General features: G+C 53.7%; 1 protein-coding gene across 1 annotated transcript; it reads left to right on the top strand.

Annotated features, from left to right (window-relative positions):
• Positions 1-2,852: 2,852 nt before the first annotated feature.
• Positions 2,853-3,821, top strand: LOC119041525 (olfactory receptor 10AC1-like). The gene has a single exon (XM_053656945.1). The coding sequence runs from the start codon at positions 2,853-2,855 to the stop codon at positions 3,819-3,821; it is 969 nt and encodes a 322-aa protein (XP_053512920.1).
• Positions 3,822-20,979: the final 17,158 nt, after the last annotated feature.

The raw sequence follows: 20,979 nt of genomic DNA, 5'->3' as shown, positions 1-20,979 counted from the left end.
CCACGTTCGTCACAGGGAGGAAATTCTGTAAGGAGGGAGCTTTAGGTTCAGAAGCCTGGGGCACACGGGAGACCCTGTCTGTCTCTCTGTCTGTCTCTCTGCGAAATCTGAGACCCACAGAAAGAGGTGACTTGGGCAACATCACAGACAGGACTAGAAACCAACCCTCCTGACTCAGCCCCCAGACTTACCTATTATCTGACGCCACCTAGAGCCAAATGATGAGAGGGGACGTGCCCCACAATGCACTGCACACACCTGTGCAAGTGGGCACTTCGCAGTGACACGCTGGTCTAACCGTAAGGAGCTGTTCTGCTCTGTGCACTGGTCGAAGGCCCTTCTAAGATCCGGAGATCGACATCAACTATGATACACCTCACCCGACGTCTCCCTGCCCGAGTCAGAATTCTAAATTAAGTTCATGTCTCCCAAGTTCTTTGTGGGCTTTTGAAACACTGAAAGATCTCTTTAAAAGAAATGGTTCACCTTGGGAATAAATACATAACCACAAACACAACTTTTGGTTGAACCATAAAGTATCAGAGCTGGAAGAAACTGCACACCGTGTGGTCCGACTCTCCTCTCTTCCAGGTGAAGAGTCAGGCTCCGGAGCGCCCTGACCAGGGCTCCGTCACACGGTTGGTGCCCGGGGGTGGCTGCATGGTCACAACGCAGCGGCTGTTGGTCCAGGCTCTGTAAAAAGGACCACATGCCCTACCAGACTCCCACAAGGAGAGGAACCATTGGTTAAACACCACCCTGGTCAGATAGTGTGAGGGCTTCAGTGGGCATCATAATGTCACATGTGAAATGTTTGGAAGCTGTGTTTCCACGTAGCCAGTTGCACTTCGATGGCTAGGTGGGGAGATGTAGATGACTCTGGTAGGTTTGGGGGGACAGGGCATTGACCTTGAAGCTGACTGATTACGTGTACCCCACCTGAGATGAATCATTGATGCTGAGGGGCACGTCAGGGAAGGAGCCCACAAAGGTTGAGGACAGTGGGCCTTTGTAAAGGGTGAGTCCTCTCACTCTGGGGTCCCAGGGCCCGAAAACCGAGACATGACAGGGACACTGAGGGACACCACAGGGACACCGAGAGGAGGTGTACATTTAGGGGAAAATAAAGGCTGACTGACAAATTCCTTTGCTTAGAGTAACTCAGCAAAGAACAGATAAGACCCACACCTTTGATTCCAGGGGACTGAGTTTAGTGGCGTTGCCATGACAACCATGGGAGGCCAGGAGGACACCAAACCTGCCTGGGGCACAGGGCTGTGTCCCCGGGATGCAGCGTGTGAGCTCAGCCTTGGAGGAGGAACAGAACTTCCCCAGCTTCCCCCTCAGGTGATGTGCGGGTGCCAGGGGGTCCCGGGACATGGGGACAGGGTGTGGTGGGCCACCCACTCCCACTTGGTCTGTGGTGCAAACTCGCAGCAGGAGACGAAGCTGGAAGTCAGGCGCGCAGGGCTGAGGGACCACAGGTGCTGCACCGAGGACTTTGGACTTTGTCCTAGAGGTTAAGAAGGACCAGTGAAGTTCAGAACTAGCGTCCTGGTGTCTGTCGTTCAGAAGGGTCCTTCCAGTTGGTGCTATGAAAAGTGATCGAAGGAAGCAGCTGGAAGCAGGGGCACCGAGTAGAATCTGCTGTAACTATGCAGAAAAAAGGGTAAAAAATCCAGTCATGAGAGGAAAGAGGACCCTCCAGAAGTGTGGGGTATTTCTGCAGGATGTGGCACCCGGTGGCACTGGAGGGCACAGAACTGTGAGTTCACCTGCAGGGGCTTCTCGATTTCCCATGTGGCCCTGAGCCAGCTCCGTCCACAGAAGCGGGGGTGGGGTGGGGGGTGGGATTAGAATCACATGTTCAGCTGGGGACAGGCTGAGTTGGAAGTGTTGGTGGGACATGCGGGTGGAAATCGAAGGGTCTGCAGCTAGGGGGAGGGATGGGTGCTTAGATTTAGGGTCTGTCATCAGAGCTTCAGGAACGGTGGTCATTTTGTGTGACGGGTCACGAAGGCTGCTTTTCCTCATAACACGGAGCAGGGTGAGCCGTCTTCCCTGGTCATTTTCCCTGTAACTGAGTCGGAGAGGAATGACAAGCTTGGGATGGGTTTTCCTTGAGTCCGGCAAAGGGGACGAAGTGGAAAATAGAAATAAAACAGGAAGCAAGATCCAGAGCAGGAGGAGAGGAGCACACCTGGTTTACTAGGAAAGAGCTTGGAGGTGCCCCCCTGTGCCCCCCTTATCCCGCCTAGGAGTGGCTATGCAGAAAGAACTAGGGGGGTCCAGGGGTTTCTGTGTCTGGAGCTTCTAAGATGCTCAAGCCCCTTCATCGCTGCGGCTGTCTGCAGGCGTGACCGGCTCCATCACTCAGAACCAGCCCATGCGGTAAGGAGGCTGTCATTAGGAATTCGGAGTCCCTCCCGCTGCTTCCTCATCTTGTCCCTGTGGGCTGGAACGCAGACTGCCTGGCTCCGTAGGTACCGATGATGTGGGGTTTAGAACACGGGAAGGACCCGGAGGGGGGTGGACAGGTGTGCCGAAGGCCCCTGGGCACCGGGAGGTGTGCAGGGCATGGGGGGCCAGAGGGAGAGCAGACAGCGGCTCTGCACAGCTGAATCCCAGTCGGATGCTGGGCTGTGGGAGGTGAGGATGGAAGGTACTGGATTGCAGGGAAGACCCTGAGTCCCTGGAAGGGGGCAAGGGGGTGGGAGAAACAAGCAGCGGCCCCTGGAAGACTGGGCAGGGGGTTCCGAGCCCAGGAGAGGCGGAGGACGTGTACTTCCTGGGAGGCTGGGCCACCCTGACCGTCCTCCCCGCCTGCACGTGTGTCTCCCCCAGGCACCAACATGAGCCACTGCTCAAACTGGACCGCCCCACAGGAGTTCGTCATCCTTGGCTTCTCCGGGTGGCCCCAGTGGCTCCGGGTGCTGCTCTTTGCCCTCCTCCTGCCACTCTACCTGGCGACACTGGCAGGAAACCTCATGATCCTGGTCCTGGCGGTGGTGGACACTGCCCTGCACACACCCATGTACTTCTTCCTGGGGGCCTTGTCCGCCGTGGAGGCGGCTTATACACTTGTGCTCACTCCGCGCATGCTGGCTGGCTTCCTCCTGCCTCCTGGTGGCCAGGCGGTGGCCCCGTCTACCTGTGCGGCCCAGATGGGCCTCTTTGTGGCGCTGGGTGGCTCCGAGTGCCTGCTGCTGGCTGCCATGGCACTGGACCGCTACCTGGCCATCTGCCGCCCCCTCTACTACCCTCAGCTCATGACCCCAGGGCTCTGCTGGTGCCTTTTGGCCTCCTGCTGTGCTGGGGGCTCTGTCCTGGCCGTGGGCCTCACCACGGCCATCTTCCAGCTGTCCTTCTGCAGCGGCATGGTCAACCACGTCTTCTGTGACCTGCCCGCCGTGCTGGTATTGGCCTGTGGGAACCGCGACCTGCAGGAGCACGTCCTGCTGGCAGCCTGCCTGCTGCTGCTGGTGCTGCCCCTGGCCCTGATCCTGCTCTCCTATACCCGGGTGCTGATAGTCATTCTGGGCGTCGGCGGGGCCGCGGGCCGCCGGAAGGCCTTCCACACAGTGGCGTCGCATCTCACGGTGGCTGTGCTCCATTATGGCTGTGCCACAGTCATGTACGCCAGACCCCTGCGCAGCCGCTCCCTGGAGGAGGACAAGCTGGCATCCCTCATCTACATCAACCTCACGCCGCTGCTGTACCCGGCCATCTACACACTGCGGAACCGGGACGTGCAGGGCGCCCTGCAGCGCATGCTCAGCTCCGGGGCGCAGGGGACTGCCCATCAGGCTGAAGTCGCCTAATGCTGGATGCCAGGTGGCATCTGTTCTGAATCTCCCCCACTGACTGACGGAGACCTCACCGTCCCAGAGCCACCGATGGCTCCGCATGCCTCCAGGACAGAACCTGGATGGCGTTTGTGGACGTTTGGAACTGCCGGCCCGGCTCAGGGAGGATTTCTGTGCAATGTAGGATGGTTAACAGCACCACTGTCTCTTCCCACTAGATGGCAGTAGCACACACCACTCCCGAGCTGGGATCAGCAAAAATGTCATCAGACATCATTGCCCAGCGTGTCCTCTGGGGGGCAGAATCACTGCTGGTTAGGGACCTCTGCTCGAAACTCTAGCCACAAAGTATCATTTGAAGAGAAATGAATGCTAACCTACAAGGAGTTTGTAATAGACAAAAAACTTGAAAACAATCCAAATGTTCATGACCTTGATAGAGGCAAACAATGCACTGCACAGTCATGCAGTGGAATAAGTCAGGGCAATGAGAAAGACCCGCCTACTGTTATCAGCCAAAAATAAGCACAACAGAGACTCAATACTGAGCACAAGAAGATACAAAGAGTACGTGCTGTACGCTTCCGTTGAAATAAAGGCCAACATCAGCTCTGGCTGGCGTGGCTCACTGGATTGAACGCCAGCCTGGGAACTGAAAGGTATGTGGTTTGATTCCCAGTCAGGGCACATGCCTGGGTTGCAGGCCAGGTCTCCAGTAGGGGGCGCTTGAGAGGCAACCACGCATTGATGTTCCTCTCTTCTTTCTCCCTCCCTTCCCCTCTCTAAAAATAAATAAACAAATAAATAAAATTTTTAAAAGGCCAACATCACACTCATTTGTGCCAGCCAGTGTCCCGATGGTGGTTCCCTGGGGAAGGATTGGACTGCAGGGAGATTTCTTGAGCACTGGAAATGTTCTGTGTCATGATTTGAGTGGTGATTACATGGGTTTAGAGGTGTGCAAAACTTGCTCCCCTGCCTTGACTTTGGACTTCCAGTCTCCAGAACCATGAGAAATGAATTTCTGTTCTTCCGTAAGCTGCTCAGTCTGGTATTTTGATATAGTGGCCTGAACAAGCTAAGAGAGTACCCTTGTCTTCCTCCTCTCAGTTATTATTGTCGCTCTAAAATACAAATAACTGCTTTATTTCCCACTCACCTATCCCCCACTATCTCCCCCCCACACACACACAATTAGATTGTAAGCTCTATAAAGCTACATCTCAGACCCTATTCTTATATTTCAAGATCAATGACCTTGGCAGTTCTTACTAAATAGCTGCGAGAGGAACACACCATGGACAAGCTCTGGGTGGCTTGGAGGTTACAGGGTCCAGACACAGCTCAACTCCTGCCAAGGGGAAGGATCTAGAAGACTGTATCCTCCCCAAGTCTGTCCCTCAGAGCATCAGAGCCAGCTGTGAGAACCCCCCTTCCCATCGCGCAGGGCCTCAGCAGCAACGGCAGGGTAGCTTGGCGTAACGACTGCACTTGGAAAATGTGAGAGCCCTGACCGTACCCCAAGGCCAGAGTCCCAGATGCTGAGGGAGGGAGCTGTTCTGGGAAATACACCCTGAAGGGTCCATTCAGGAACGCGGTCTAGGAGGCAGACTCAGTGCCGGTAGATGCCGCCTCCCTGACCTCTTGGTGGGAGCAACTGCGTGCCCGTGGAGGCTGACTCAGAGCCCGGGGAGGACTGTGTCTGGGCAGGCGACAAGGCGTGCCAACCATCGAAGTGCCATGAAAGATGGCCTCCAACCATCTCTCCAGGCTGTCTCCATACTCACCTCCTGCTTCTCCCAGAAGTTCTCGTGACCAAACGCTAGACAACCCCGCCTCCCCATATCTGCTCCTCAGGACAGGCTTAGGGATGCAGGGCCCTCTGTGGTGCAGCTACCCGCACGCTAATTGGTTCCAGTGCATTTCCTGAGTCATTGCAGGCCCAAGGGGTCCACCAGCAACACAGAGTCGGGGCTGAACACCCGGGAGTGACAGCCACCGCCCAGGAGGCCTTTTGCTGGAGACTAGCGGGCAGGGGGCCTCCTTGGGGTGAGCAGTCTGGGTATTTGCCCAAAGGCAGCTGTAGTTGTTTTGGAGTGAGAGGTTGTTTACCTTTCAGCTACAGTGGGGAGGGGCTCAGCCTCCCAGCCCTAGCTACTAGTGTGCTTTTAAAGGGCCGTGCATTTGGGGTCTTTAGAAACATCGCTAAAGGCTGCACTTCTTCAGCCCACAGCGAGCACGAGGTGAGCACTGAAGCCTCTCCCCAGCCAGTCCACCCCTTTTCCTCCCTCCCGCTGCTCACAGTCTCGTGTATTTTTGTCTTCGACTTGTTTCTTTTTGGTTTCTTTCATGGTTTTTTTTTTCCTTTTTGGGGGGGTTCTTTTTTCTTTTGTATTTTTTTTCCTTTAAAATTTTTGTTATGTACCAAATCTTTTCAGATGTTTTGAGTTTCGAGAGGCACAAAGTCTCAGTTCAGTTTCTTTTTTCTTTATTCAGCAATAGCGGACACAGGATGTTACATCAGTTTCAGGCGTACAGTGTCATGACCCCACATTTGCATACGCTGGGAAGTGGTCGTCACAGGAAGTCTCGTTATCTGTCACCTCACACACTCCCAATTTGCTTTTTCTTGTGAAAAGAACTTTTAGGACCCTCTCTCTCAGCACCTTTCAAATATACAATTCAGTTTGGAGTTTGACATTCAAGCTGTACCACCCCGAACTGACTCGGCCTTATGGATTGCTACCGGGAAGATTCGTGGTGGACCTCCCCGGGAGCTGGACTTGCAGGTGGCCCCTTCCCTCTCCAGGGTGTCCCCATCGACCCTCCAGCATTAGGGTCGACCTCTGCTGCGCAATGGTGGCCCCCAGACCCGGCGACAGCAGAGGTCCAGCCAGCACTTTGTCATGTGAGGGCACCAGGCGCTGGGCGGCGCCCAGGCCGCTCCATAGGCTCTTTACAGGTGGCCTGGCAACAGGCGCTCAGGCTGTTTGCATCGGAACATTAGTTTGCGCCACCATGCGCCAGGGGTGCGATCCAGAACATCCCCTAGGGTCAGGGGACCGGTGAGACAGCAGCACCGTGTGCAACACCAGAGGGCGCACTAGCCTTTGCCAGGAGCCACGCGGTCCTGGTGATGGCGCCCCCTACCGTCTGGTTAGCACTCAGCGTCCTCGTGCCACCCCATCTCCCTGTCCTTCTCAGGGCACTGCCTGGCACCTTCACCGGGTAATGTACTTGGGGAGGGTTGCCTCTCCTGTGTTCCAGCCATTAACCAACGCAGCAGGATCTCATGAAAATCGTGGCCAATTCTCCCAACAGTCGGCAGCTGGGACGGTACTGGCGGTGGGGAAGCACACCTGAACTCTAGCACCTTGTGGGGTGACAGGCACACACTCACCCTCCCGGGATGGCAATGCTCTGAGGTCCAGGAGGACGCGGGTGTTTCTTTGGGAGCTGGCACTTTGTGGTGGGACCCCCAGACACCGCTGTCCACCTTGGGGAGCCCATCAGCCAGACTTTTGCAGCTAAAATGTCTCCCCCGAGGCCAATTCCAGGCCGGGGCCCTTCCACCCTGTGTGTGAGGCCAGTTGTCAAGACTTAGTTAAATTAACGCGCGTTCTGCCGAGGTGCAGGAGGGGGAGCTGGTTCACCAACAGACCACAAGAGAAGCTGGCACAGAGAACCTTCTCACTCACAGGCTGGAGGAGGTCCACAGCATGCCCACGTGGGCCACTTGGGAAGGGCAAGGCAGAGTACAGATCACAAAAGGTAGGACGGAGGCTTGGGGGGAGCACAAGCCTTTGCTGGGGTCCCTGGGTGGAGCGCTTTGGGGTTCCCTAGCTAGAGCCATGTGGGTGCATTCAAACCAAGTGCCAAACCAAGTGAGCCTGGTCTTCTTGGCGCATCGCATGGGGCTCTGAGCTAAAGGGGCACACAAGCCATACAGGCACTGGAAGCAGAGGAGACAGTCGATCCCAAGGGCTACGGGGAGTGATAACGGGACCGAAATTGGCTTGTGACTCCGAAGCTGCCCTCCGGGTCGTGCACTTGTGGGAGGGGACTAGTGTCTGTCTGAGGCCCCTGCAGACGGCCGGGCCAGACGATCCAAGGCTGCCATTCCACAGAGTGACTTAGCTGAGCGATGGACAGGCGTGCACTTAGATATGAACTTCCACGTGCCACACAAACAAAACTCACTCACTTGTTGATTGAGACACGGGCAGATGTCACGATCCACAGGCTTCTGTAAGACTTGCCAGCAAACAAACAACAGAAACCCCCAAGTGGAATGCAGCACAGTGTGTGGGCCTCTGGTTTGGCCGTGAACTTGGGGTGTTTCCATTACAATGTGGGTAACACAGACAAAAGGCTGTGATGTAGTGTGGGAAGTTGTGACAGATGCCATTCTGTAGACTCTGGTGTCTATGTCCACAAACTCTCAATTATGTTCAATTACCAATGCAGTTCAAAAATAAATAAAATGCTTTTTCTGTGTATTCTTAGGAACATAACCCCTCTACAGCTAGGGTTGTCCCAATGCTCATTAGATCTGTTGCTTGATGGTTTAATTTATTCACACATATCAAAGCTCAGTACTCATAGTTAATATAGCTGCAGATATGCTTTATAGTTAAGTCTATTCCATAAAAATATATCTTTCTCATCACAAGGGTGTCCAAACTTTTGGTGTCTCTGGGCCCCACTGGAAGAAGAGTTGTCTTGGGCCACACATTAAATACACAAACATTAATGAAAACTAATGAGCAAAAAAATAAAAGTTTTAAGTAAATTTACGATTTTGTGCTGGGCCGCGGGTTGGACACCCCCGGGAATGCGTCATTACCAGCCTAGCATTCGTTTTAAGAGAACAGACTTCTCCTGAATCTCTAAATTGGCAGAATGTCACCTTCGGAGGAATCTCGGTGAGCAGTGAGCGGTGCTGGGCTTCTCAGAGAAGGAGCTTCTGTGGGCAGAACACCCGCTGGTTTCCTTTCCTAGATGTGTCGAGACTCCTTGATAAGAACCTCCTCTGTACAGCTTCTCCCGAGTGTGGACTCTGGGGTGCCGGATGAGGTTTCTGTCCTGGGTGAGGTTCTGGGTGTCCAGAAAGCTCTGCCACACTCGTTGCTCGCACAGGGCTCCTCCGAGTGTGGACTCTGGGATGGGTGATGAGGCAGGACTCCGGGAGGAAGATTCCCCAGTCTCCCCAGGTGCAGGCCTTCTCTCCGGGTCAGATCTGTGATGGTCGATGAGACGTGACTTGTAGGAGAAGGTTCTCTCACATTCCAAACACTTACCAGGCTTCTCACCACGGAGAACTGGCCCAGGCGCCTGGTGGCCTGCCGGCTGGGGCACCCGTTCAGCACCGCTGCTGTTTGCTGCGGGTTTCTCTCTGGTGCGCTTTTCCTGGTGGTTGTGGAGGCAACCCTTCCCTGGAACCGCTCCCCTCTCGGGCGTAGCCACAGGATCTCTTGCCTCTGAGGACGCTCTGAGATGGAAGGGGTTCTGCTTTGGGGGGAAAGCCTTCCCCGCAGCTGGTGCACTCTCCGGCTTTCTCCCCACTGATGGTTCCTTGATCTGCTCCAAGGGTGGGCTCGTCGCTAAATGCTTTCCTACACTGGCCATACTCACGGGGAGGCGCCCCAGAAGGTGGAGGGTCGAGCTTGGAATAGAGAAGTAAGTTCCCCTGTCCGTCCCACTTGAATTTCCTTCTGGCCAGGTAGGCATTAGGCCTGACGTCCGCGTCATGTTGCAAACTCACTCCGCGAGCGTCGCGTTTATGGACCCGTTGTTTTGAAGGAAGGAGGTCTGGCTTCTGACTGGTGTCTTTACGTCCCTGGCGCTCTTTTTTGGTCGACTCTTTCTTGTCTAGGAATGCCACTTGCCTCAAAGGCTTGCCTTGCAGTTGGCCTTGGCGTTGACATTGGCATTGCCGTTGGCGACCTACTTGGGGATCAACTCGCAAAACTTCTGCTGGGGAGGGGGTGGGGAGAGACACAAACTCGTTACTCTTTCAGGATTACATCATAGAAGGAAATTTCTTCAGAAATGTTTGGCAGGAGGATTAATTCTGTGGTTTCAAAGCTAGCTGCCCAGGTTAAATAATGCTAATCCTATTACAAACACCACCTAGTCCCTTGGCTTTTGAAAAGAAACAATGAGATACTGGAAATAGGGGTAAGATGTTGACAATGTTAACACGCCCCACCCAGCACACAGGAAGACTGAAAACGCCCAAGGAAATGGGAGGAAGAGAGAGAAACCCGGAAGGGTGAGTTCGGGCACCGAAATACCGAGGGGCCAGCTTGCCAGGGGAGGAAGAGGTCTGGTCCACAGCAATTGCCAGTGTGTCCATGGTGAAAATGCTCCCCCACCAGGGTCCATTTCAAGCTACCCAGGTGATGTCACTGAATGCAGAGCTGGGAAGACTCAAGTGCAACTAGCTATCACAGGCCAGTCCGTGCTGTGGCACCCTTCAGAGGGGGAGACTGATCTGGAGGTCCCGTCAGGAGATAAGGATGGTTATGAAGTGTTAGCCAGGACTAGAGAAAGACTAGGGCTTCTGGAGGGGTTGGGAGAGAAGGGTTCAAGAATTATGAGCCAAGGACTCGCACTGAAAGAAGTGGCTGGGTTCCCTCCCTGGGTTCCTGGGTCGGATCTGCACTCCTGTGCCCTTCCTTCTGCTCCGAGCACCTCGCCCTCACCAGGAGAGGAGTGGTCTCAGCGCCGCGAGCCCATGCACCCACGGGTAAATGACGGGCCCTCACAGGTCCCTAGGGATCTGTCTGGTGTCCAGTCCTTGGGTGCAAAGCACAGGCTGGCCTTGCCCCGGGAAGATCCCCCACTGGAGTCTGATGGCTCGAAGGCCATTTACTCCAGTCGTGGTTCCTTAAAACCAAATCTGGCCAACAAACAAACCCTTACGTGTCCCCTTCTCGTGTCCTACGGGCTCGGCTGCAGACCAGCCAGCCCCTAAACCACGTTCCTGGGCTCCAGGTGTGCTGGCGTCCACGTGCCCGTGGAACCTTTCTGAGGATCTGCAGTGCTGGACTCATCATCCTGGGCTCAGGTCCTCATTTGCTCTTTCCTTCATTTACACCTTAAACCACATGCTGTACCTGCTGTCTCACCGCAGGCGCCCGGACCCAAGGTGACCATGGAACTGCTTTCTGGCGTGCACCCCTGATTCATAACAACTGCTCTGAACAAGCGCTTGCTAACGCGTCCCTGTCTCACGCGGAAGAGGCCGTCAGTGCCCGCCACCTGAGCCCCACAGAGATGAGGACGGCGCTGGCCGAGTAGCTCTGTGGGTTGGCGCGCCATCCCGACACCAAAGGGTGTGGACTCCACCCTGGTCAGGGCGTGTGTGGGAGGCAGCTGATCCATGTTTCTCTCTCTCTCCCCCTTCCTCTCGCCCTCAAACCAATAAACACATCCTGGGTGATGATTTAAAGAAAAAAAGGAGGACAAAAAAAAATGTAGGCGCTTCTCCCCACGGGGTTATACAGGGATGGGAGGGAAGCTTTATTTAGGACTTACTAGACCAAATGAGGTCATATTACATGGTTTTGAAGGAAGAGGAATTTAAAGGCATATACAAGGTAGTAAATTAGTTTTGGAGGCATTTCCATGTGAAATTAAAACAACTAAAACAAAAACAAGTGGCAGGAGCTAAGAGTTATTTTTTTTTTTAAGATTTTATTTATTTATCTTTAGAGGGGAAGGGAAGGCGAGAGGGAGAGAAATATCAATGTGTGGTTGCCTCTCGTGCAGCCCCTGCTGGGAACGGGCCTGCGACCCAGGCATGTGCCCTGACTGGGAATCAAACCACGATTCTCTGGTTCGCAGGCCTGTGCTCAAATCCACTGAGCTACACCAGCCAGGGCAAGAGTTATTTTTAAAAGAGGTCAAATCTGTGGAGTCCCTGAATGCATGATGAAGCCTATTTCATAACCATAGGGAAAAGGGTAAGAATGAAGAGTCCAGCAAAAACCAAGCAAGTAAGGTCTTAAATAGGGATGGCAGGACTGAGACAAGGAGAAATAGAACTGGACTTTGTCCTTCTGTGAAGTCCAGGGAGAGGGGAGTGGCCATGCAGCGACATGTGACACTTGCAGGTGGCGGGAGTCACTTGGGCATCCCAAGTTCCTGGGCCCAACGTCCACAGCGGCTTGGAAAGACCCCTGGCTTTTAGGACTAGTTGCCTGAAACCAGAAAAGCCTCGGGTGCTGCTTGGTGACCCCCTGGCTGTATGTCCACGGCCCCCCTGCCAGCTGGTCCTCTCACCTGGGACGCCCCACCTGCGGATTTCTTCCTCCTCCATCCACGCTTCTTGCCCCAGCTCCAGCTTGGAGATCACGGCCGGTTTGGCGACCTGACACCCTGTTCACGACAACAGTCACAGCGTTTGTGCCAAGCCACCGGAGCCGTCTAAGCGAGCAGAACGTTCAGGCCACACAAGGGACATTTGCGTCTTGGCCAGAGAGATTTCACTTGGAAGGTAAATTCATAAATAATCCAGGTGAGAGGAGCGCAAGACTCTTTGGCAACTGAAGCATAAGGCCAAACAGCGTTGGCCGAGAGGTCTTATACCTCTGGGAGATGGGGAGGAGCTGGGATGGGATGGGGGAGCACGGGGGAGCTGCTCACCCACGGAGACCAGGTGGCTGTAGGTCTCCAGCATCACGTCCCGGTACAGGGTCCTCTGCGTGGGGTCCAGCTGCTGCCACTCCTTGCGGGTGAAGCCGACAGCCACGTCGCTGAATGACAAGGACCCCTGCAACAGCACATCCCTGATTAACCCCGTGTTCCCCGCACAGAGGGCGGGGGTAGAGGAGGTGAGCCTCGCCAGCTTTGGGGTCAGTTTTCCCCATGTGATGTTATATAGGCTTAGCGTGCCCCCAACTTTGCACATTTGGTGGAAGAGGAAAAAATCTCAGTTGAACGCCAGCCTGTGAACTGGGAGGTCGCTGGTTCAATTCCCAGTCAGAGCACTTGCTTGGGTTGCAGGCCTGGTCCCCAGTTCAGGATGCATGAGAGTCAACTGAAATATCTCTCTCTCTCTCTTTTTAAAAGACTTTATTTATTTATTTATTTATTTATTTATTTATTTATTTATTTTTGGACAGAGGGGAAGGGAGGGAGAAGAGAGAGAAAAACATCACTGTGGTCGCCTCTCGTGCACCCCCCCCCCCACTGGGGACCTGGCCTGCAACCTAGGCATGTGCCCTGACTGGGAATCGAACCAGGGACCCTTTGGTTTGCAGACTGGTGCTCAATCCAGCCAGGGCTCAATCTCTTGCACACTGATGTTTCTCTCCCTCTCTTTCTCCCTCCCTTTTTCTCTAAAAAAGTGAATAAAATCGTTTTTAAAGAAAAGATCTCACCTCTGGATCTCCATTCATTCATTCAGTGAACAGGCACCTACTGAAGACCTGGTATGTTACTGGCATTGTGCTTGGTGCTTGGGGTCGAAAGCTGCAGGCACCATGGTTCCTGCAATGGCCTTATGGTCTGGGCTGGACAGAAGAGACTGCTGGGTAGAAAGATCACACACTAAAGGCTGTAGCCCTGGCCGGTAGAGCTCAGTGGATTGAGTGCGGACTATGAACCAAAGGGTCGGGGTTCAATTCCCAGTCAGGGCACATGCCTGGGTTGCAGGCCAGGTCCCTAGTAGGGGGCGTGTGAGACGCAACCACTCACTGATGTTTCTCTCCCTCTCTTTCTCCTTCACTTCCCCTCTCTCTAAAAATAAAATAATAAAAAATATTTTTTTAAAGGCTGTGATGGCAGAATCTAAGTATAGAACAGACACGAAGAAGACAGCAGTAAAATGCCACGTACTGATGTCGAGCCACGCTTCCCCAGCGGCCATGTGTGACCAGTCGTGGGAAATCAACAGCGCGTTCTGATGCCACAAGGACATTCCTGTCGAGAGCAAGTTCATGGGTCTCTTTCTTAGGGTCCGTTACTGGACCTTTACTCGGTGCCTTCAGTGGTGTTACGGTCACCTCGTGTTTTGCGGTCCTTACAGCGCTGCACCAGCAGCCGCGTGTGAAGAGGCCATCGCCTCTTCCCGTCTTTCTCCGCCCACTGGCTTTGGCACCGGCAAACCTCTACCCGGCACCCTGATGAGGTTCTGCAGGGGGCCGGGCAGCTGGTCCCCGTGTGGACGGGTTCCTTTGTTGGGGATATGGTGTCGGTCGATGAAACTGCCGTTCAGTTCGACCACTGAGGGTCCAGTTCTGGGCCCACCCACCTGCCTGCATTCAGCTCCCAACCCATCACCTGTTCGTGAGATCTCAGGTGATCTGCTCACTATCTCTAGCCTCTGCCTGTTCATCTGTCAAATGGGAGGAAGGGTTCATATCTACCTCACAGGATTGATTATTCATGGAATATGAATTCCATGGTACATACGTGCTCAACAGATGGAATTTTATACTTTTGTTGTCATTATCTGATCACAGATAGATGCCTGAGAGGGGGCGGTTCCCAATGGGACTCAGTCTCCCACACAGCAAGAGCTTCCCCAGAACACACCAAATAAACATCTGGCTTCACGGCCCGCTCTCTCTTCCGAGAAGGCCTCAGCGTCGCTGCCCGGCCTGCCACCTCTCCTGCTGGCCCTGCCTCGAGATTTTGGTGGCAAACATCCAGACGGTCCCAGCTTAACTGACCTCACACACTCCCACCAAGACCTGGAAACTGCACCCCGCGACTGTTACCTCCCCAAGTGGGCAGCTGTCATGTCTGTGTGTGAGGCCTCGTCATCCTCTGCAACGAACATTCCTGCTCCCTGCCCCAGCTCCCAAGTACATGCTGCTCCTGGGGGCTCCCCACTGCAGACCCAGCCCCTCAGCCCAACCTGAACTAAGCTGGACCCATCCGAACCCTCCCCAAATGTCTTGCAAATGGCTCTATGCGAGGACACCTGGTCCCTTTCCGTGGCAAGATTTGTGTACGTGAGGGGTGGGAGCAGTGGGCATCCCATTTCTGGCCCCACGAAGTTGCTATGACAGAAGGAAGTCACAGGGACAGAGGGCAAGAGGGACTCCTGGTGACATCTGGGTTCCTGGGTGTCATTGTCCCCGAGTCCAGCTGCATACCCACTCTTCCCACCGTGTGGGGTGCTGCTTCGATAGTTTGTCCCAAACCAGGTCTAGCTGGGTCCCTGGCCCGTGACTTCTGCACAGTGCACGTCACGCCCATGCTTCCCTGGAGCCCAGCGGGGCGAGGGGCCCTTTAGGAACAGAAACGTGAGGGTGGGGACAGGCTGGTGGCAAAGGACGGCATTGGCGTCTGCAGAGAGAGGACGATGACGGAAGGAGAAGGGGCTCGAGGGCGGGTGGCTGAGGTCTAGTCCAAGTTCTGAGTGGAGATGGGCGCCTCCTCACACTCGGAGAAAAGGCTGGAATGCTCAGGCTGCCTGCTCTCTGGCACCCGCCAAGGGCTGAAACCGGGGGCTGTTCGCTCTCCGCCTGTGTCAACAATTATTGGGAAAATACCACATTTTGCCTTGTATAATGTGCACCCACAGTTCTGTGTGCATTATACACAGGATTATCATGCCCATGGTATGTAATCATTACACCCACGTGTAATGAGCATCCTTATTTTTCCCTCAAAAGTCTGGGCAACAGATGCGCATTATGCACAGCAAAATATGGGTAACTCGAAGGCCGTGCCATCAATCCCCTCCTCCAGGGGATGCGGAGCTGTATCTAGGTCGGTCTGAGCCACACGGGGCTGTTTATGTCGACCCTGGACAACTGCGGTCGCACGTTTCTGCGCTGGTGTGACGTCCCGTTTGCCCTGAGAGGAAGAGTCACGGGGGACTTGCCCCGGCATCTGCTTCCTCGTTGTCATCGCTGAGAGGCCCGCCTGCTGCCCCGCACGGACCAGACCCCACCGCACAAATGTCTAAACGCCCCCAGAGTTGGATTTCCCCTGGGACAGTGACAGGCTCGTCCCCGACAGACCCCACATGTCCTATATTGGGTGGGCTGTCGTTTTTAGTGCCGGGAATGCCAACCAGAACTTGACAGGGCAGCTGACAACTCCAGCAGCCCCTGGTCGGCATCCACCCCCCCCTCCCACTTCCCACTCCCTTATCCTTCCATTCCCTCTGAATTGTCACTGATTTGATTTCTTTTAAAAAAGATTTTATTTATTTATTTTTAGAGATGGGGGAAGTAAAGGAAAAAGAGAGGGAGAGAAACATCAATATGTGGCTGCCTCTCCTGCACCCGACTGGGGTCCTGGCCCGCAACCCAGGCACGTGCCCTGATTGGAGATCGAACCGGCAACCCTTTGGTTCACAGGCCGGCACTCAATCCACTGAGCCACACCAGACAGGGCATGATTTCCGTTTGCATTTTTGTTTTATTGGCTGTGTTCTCATCAGCAACCTGAAATCCACGGTTAAACAAAGCACAGTACAAAGAAAGGCCACACTTACCTGGCACATGGTGCTTCCCTGCTGGTCTGGGAGGAGCAGACACCTGCAGAGGCAGAGATGGGGGTGGGGGAGGAGGGGACGTGAGGCGGGCCTCCTCCAGCCTCAGAGACAATGCTGCACCCCCCCAGGCAGGGGGACAGGTCCCAAGGACCCCTCAGCTTGGGAAGTGACAGGGAGACTTGAACTTGGGTTTTTCTAGTGAACGAGCACACCCCTCCGTGTCTTGATAACTCATGTGCAGCCTACTGCTCTCTGCCCACCACTGCCCCGAAACTCAATGAATGGAAGTTGGTTCTGAAGAAAACAGTCGTGCATTCGGGCAAAGACTGAGTGGCCAGATACTTCTTACAAATTGGGAAACCTCTGAAAGAACAGAAGTCACTAAATGTCCAGTCATGGAACCCCAGGGAAATGAATACACTACCTACAAAGGGAAATACGTTTTTTTGCAGCAAAAAAAAAAAAAAAAAAAAGGAATCATACGAAATGATTCACTGATAGCACACTGATCACTGAACAGAGTGGTCGAACCCTGGCTGGCCCAGCGCGCGCAGGCAGGAGCGCGCACACGTGCACACGTGCACACACACAGACCAGCTTCTGAGGGGACGGGAGACTGAAGCCAGAAGTGCTTCGCGTTGGGTAGTTGGATAATGACCAGCAGAAAACTGTTCTCTTTGTCGTCAAGTGAATTTCCTAAGCTTCTTTAGGCCAAATGGCCCGTGAGTCTAAACAGCCACTTTTGGCTGTTTTCAAAATATCTGTAGTTATTTGGGGTGGGCTGGGATGAGAGTAAAAGACAGAAAACTGTACTTGAACAACAATTAAATAGATTTTAAAAAATTAAATGAAATAGCCCTGGCTGGTGTAGCTCAGTGGATTGAGCGCGGACCTGCAAACCACACAATCACGGTTCGATGCTCAGTCGGGGCACATGCCTGGGTTGCAGGCCAGTTCCCAGCAGGGGGCGCACGAGAAGCAACTGTACATTGATATTTCTCTCCCTCTCTCCTTCCCTTCCCCTCTAAAGATAAATAAATAAAATGTTTTAAAAAAATTAAATGAAATAGAAGTGCAAAAAGAAAAGTAAATAAGTAAATGCAATCGTAATTACAGTTCTCTAACTCCCTCTTCAGGAACAAAAGCTGAGGGAGCCAGGGGCCAGCTGTTGCATTCATCAGGGGTCAAGGGACAGAGTGTTTCTGTACAAAAGATTCAATTTTTGTAATTACAAATTCCCCTACACTTTGAAAAAAAAAAGATTGCCACCAAAAAATTAAAATAAAATATCTGTAATTATTTTTTAAATATCCGTAACTTACTCATCCTCTAATCCAAAGCTTCAATCTCCAGTCCTGCCCCGGTGTAGGGGAAATTCACGGGAACATATAAAACAGGGTTGGGAAGTCCGTTTAAGGGGGCTTCGAGAAGGCGCAGGGGCCGGACCTGTTAATGGGGGGCCCTCAACCCTTTCTGGGGACCCTGCTGAGTTTTGTTCCGTCTCCTCTCTAGCTGCTGCCTGTCCACTATAACTTTGGCTAAGAACCGTCTTGGTGAACCTGACCTCTGCCCAGGGGGCCTTCCTGGTCTGGCTCTGCCACTTACCAAAACTGGGACAAGATCTGACGGCTTCTCCTGAGCCCTCCTCCTCCTTTCCTCAGTTCCCCCAGGAACAGGAACACGAAGGTTCAGGAGCAAATGTACCGTGGCTGGAAGCATCTCCGGGACCCCACACCTATCTCTCTCCTGAGCAGACACACGGCTGGTCTTAGGTGTGTTCCTACTCGGGACAGAGGCACCCTGAGGTCTGATCCAAGGACGCTGCAGAGACACTAAAGCTCTAGAATTATAGAAACTTCATAAGGAGTCCTGAGGGTGTTCTTTTTTTCTTTTAATCTGAGACCACCTAAGTGCTTAAAAATTTAAAAAAAAACAAAACAACTGGTCAATAAATTATGATACAATTAAAGCATGCCAAGCAAGATACGAATCAACTTAAAATACTACGGAAGGCCTATCTGACACAGAATCAGGTATTTCTTCCAGCAATACTAGAAACTGAAAAAAAAAAAAAAAAACAGGTGCATAGTCTATGCCTCACAGATGAGTAACAGGAGGATGGATGGGATTTCTCCAGGTGCCTGGGAGTTTTAGGCAAACCCCAAACACCCCAAATTCTAAGGAACAGCTGCTGGACACACCCTAGCAGACCCCTCCCTTTGAGAGGGAAGTAGTTGAAGGACAGCAGACTACAGAGGGGGTGTCGGATGGGGTTGTCTTTCCCTCCCAAGCCAAGGGAGGGGGGCCCCAAGGGGACTGTTCACGGAGACTGGACAGAGCTGCAAAACATGGAGCAGTGACCTCACAACCCCAGGCCGGACGTGTGTCCAGCTGCGGAAACTCTTAGGTGCACAGTAGTTCACCAGAGGAAAATGTGAGAGAGTGCCTGTGAAAGTTTGGGGTGTGGGGGAACCCAGGAACCGGTGCCAGCTTCACAGCTGAGGAACTTGAAAATTAGAGGCTGGTGAAGGCCACCCATGACGGCCAGGTGAGCAGGGGCGCAGAGTGAAAGCAAAGCTACCTACACCATCCGCCTTTACTGGAGCAAAGATGCAACTTCTAAGAGGTGGTGGGGAGGCTCAGTGCACTTGAGCCATGTTGCCAGCACACTGCCCAGGCAGGCTGCCTGCTGGGTGAGGAATGCCGCCCTGAGTGGAGGGGGCTGTGGGGCCAGGAGCGTGGAGTCTGCACGGAAGTCTGCTAGGGAGCCCCTGCTGGTGTCACAGGCCGTGCCCCCGGCCTCCTGCATAATAGAGGGTGGCCAGGACTAGGCAGTGAGCGTTACAAGTAGCACCAAGCAAGCAAAATCCATGCTCCTTTCCCTCTAGGGTCAGGCACCACCTAACGACCCTTCAGTCAACGAGGACTGCACAGGTGATGCTGGTCCCCTAAGGTTACGGTGGAGCTGAAAATCCCCTGCCGCTGAGGGACCTCGTGGCTGTCGTCACATCCTAGCGAACACTTTGCTCATGTGTCTGTCCGGAGGCCCGTGGAAACAGACCTGCACTGCCAGGTGCGTCACAGCACAGCTCGCATTTGACCATGACAATAAATGACGGTGTTACTTGTTTATATAGTCACTATAGCTACTTTTATGTCATTTTGGAATGCCCTCTGTACTTATTAAAAATGGTTGCTATCAAGCCATAGGCCTGTTACCCTGGTGGCCTCATACGTCCTGTGTTTACCGTGACTCTTGATGGCATCGCTTTCATCATCTTGCATGAAAACATGTGACTGATTAATCTCATACTGTTTTGCACCGTGACGTGCTGTGCGCCGCCCGGGAGCAACAGGCTACCCCACACAGCCGAGGTGGGAGGGAGGCTGGACCACACAGGTGTGTGCTGAGTGTACAATAGGATGTTTGCTCAAACCCAAAATTACTGAATGACGCATTTCTCGGGACCTATCCCTGCGTCTGTCATTAATCGATGCGTGACTGTACGTCCCTGACCCCGGGGGCGAAGGAAAACCACCAGTGAGAAGGAACGGTTAAGGAGGAGACCTTTCCAGGGGGGAGACTCCTGACCACAGCTCCGTGGGGAGGAGGGCGCAGCATGGGCTGGACATGAGCACGAAAGGTTGGTCAGGCTGCTGACAAGTGGAGGGAGACTGTGCTTTAGCCCGCCCTGAAGTGACTGGGCAACCAGGACTTCCCCGCACATCGTCCTGGTGGGGAAGTGTTATGGGTTGAATTGTGTTCCCCCAAAAGATAGGTGGGCATCCGAGCCCTCAGCGCGTGACCTTATTTAGACACAGTCTTGGCAGATGAGCAAGTTCACAGGAGGTCCTGAGGGTGCACCCTAAGGGACCGTGTCTTTGTGAAGAGGGGACATTCGGACACAGACAGGCACAAGGGGAGCGGCACGTGAAGCCGGAGGCAAAAATCAGGGTGACGCCACAGAAACCGAGGAGCGGCGGGAAACCCCAGAAGCTGGGAGAGGCCTCGATGACCCTCCCTCCCAGCCCCAGGAGGAGCCAGCCCTGCAGACACCTTGACCTTGGACCTCTGGCCTCCAGAACCGCAGGAGATTAAACTTCTGTGTTTAGGCCCCTCGGTTGTTGGTACTTTTGGCTGCAGCCCCAGGAAGCCCGCACAGGAGGGCAGACCCGAGAGAGCACGGGTGACATGTCATCCCTGGAGACACTTCCCTGCGTGTCCTGTTTGTAAACACCAACGTCAGCACGTGGGGTGGGTTTTCATAAACACATAAGAAAACTTCTGTAGAAAACACACAAAATGTTAACAGTGGTTACCCCTGCCTGGCAGGATTTGGTTTGTTTTTACAACGTGGCATTTCCTATTTTTTCAAACAAGAAACATGGTCCTTGTTGAATGTTTAAATCTTTCAGAAGAGTATACACATTGCCATTGTACTGGGCTTTCTCTCCACGACCTTCTAGCAGAGTCCTGTCCCTGGAGGACAGGAAGTCCCTGAGTGGGTCTGAAAGGGTGGAGGTGGGAGGGGGTGGGCTTTAGGGGGGCACTGTGGCAGGCGGGAGGGAGCCTGAAGGGAAGATGAAACCCTCTTAGGTTAAGGAAGCAACTCGGGTCCCCTGGCTTCACTAGAAGAGGGTCTCGCCCCACGAGAAGTGACGCATGGAGGCGACAGCGGGATGGGATGAGCTAGAGACCTCGCTGCACGG

The sequence above is a fragment of the Artibeus jamaicensis genome, unplaced genomic scaffold (assembly GCF_021234435.1).
Source record: "Artibeus jamaicensis isolate MK-2021 breed Jamaican fruit bat unplaced genomic scaffold, CSHL_Jam_final scaffold_3151, whole genome shotgun sequence".
Taxonomy (NCBI): domain Eukaryota; kingdom Metazoa; phylum Chordata; class Mammalia; order Chiroptera; family Phyllostomidae; genus Artibeus; species Artibeus jamaicensis.
This window is presented reverse-complemented; position numbering and strand designations above follow the sequence as displayed.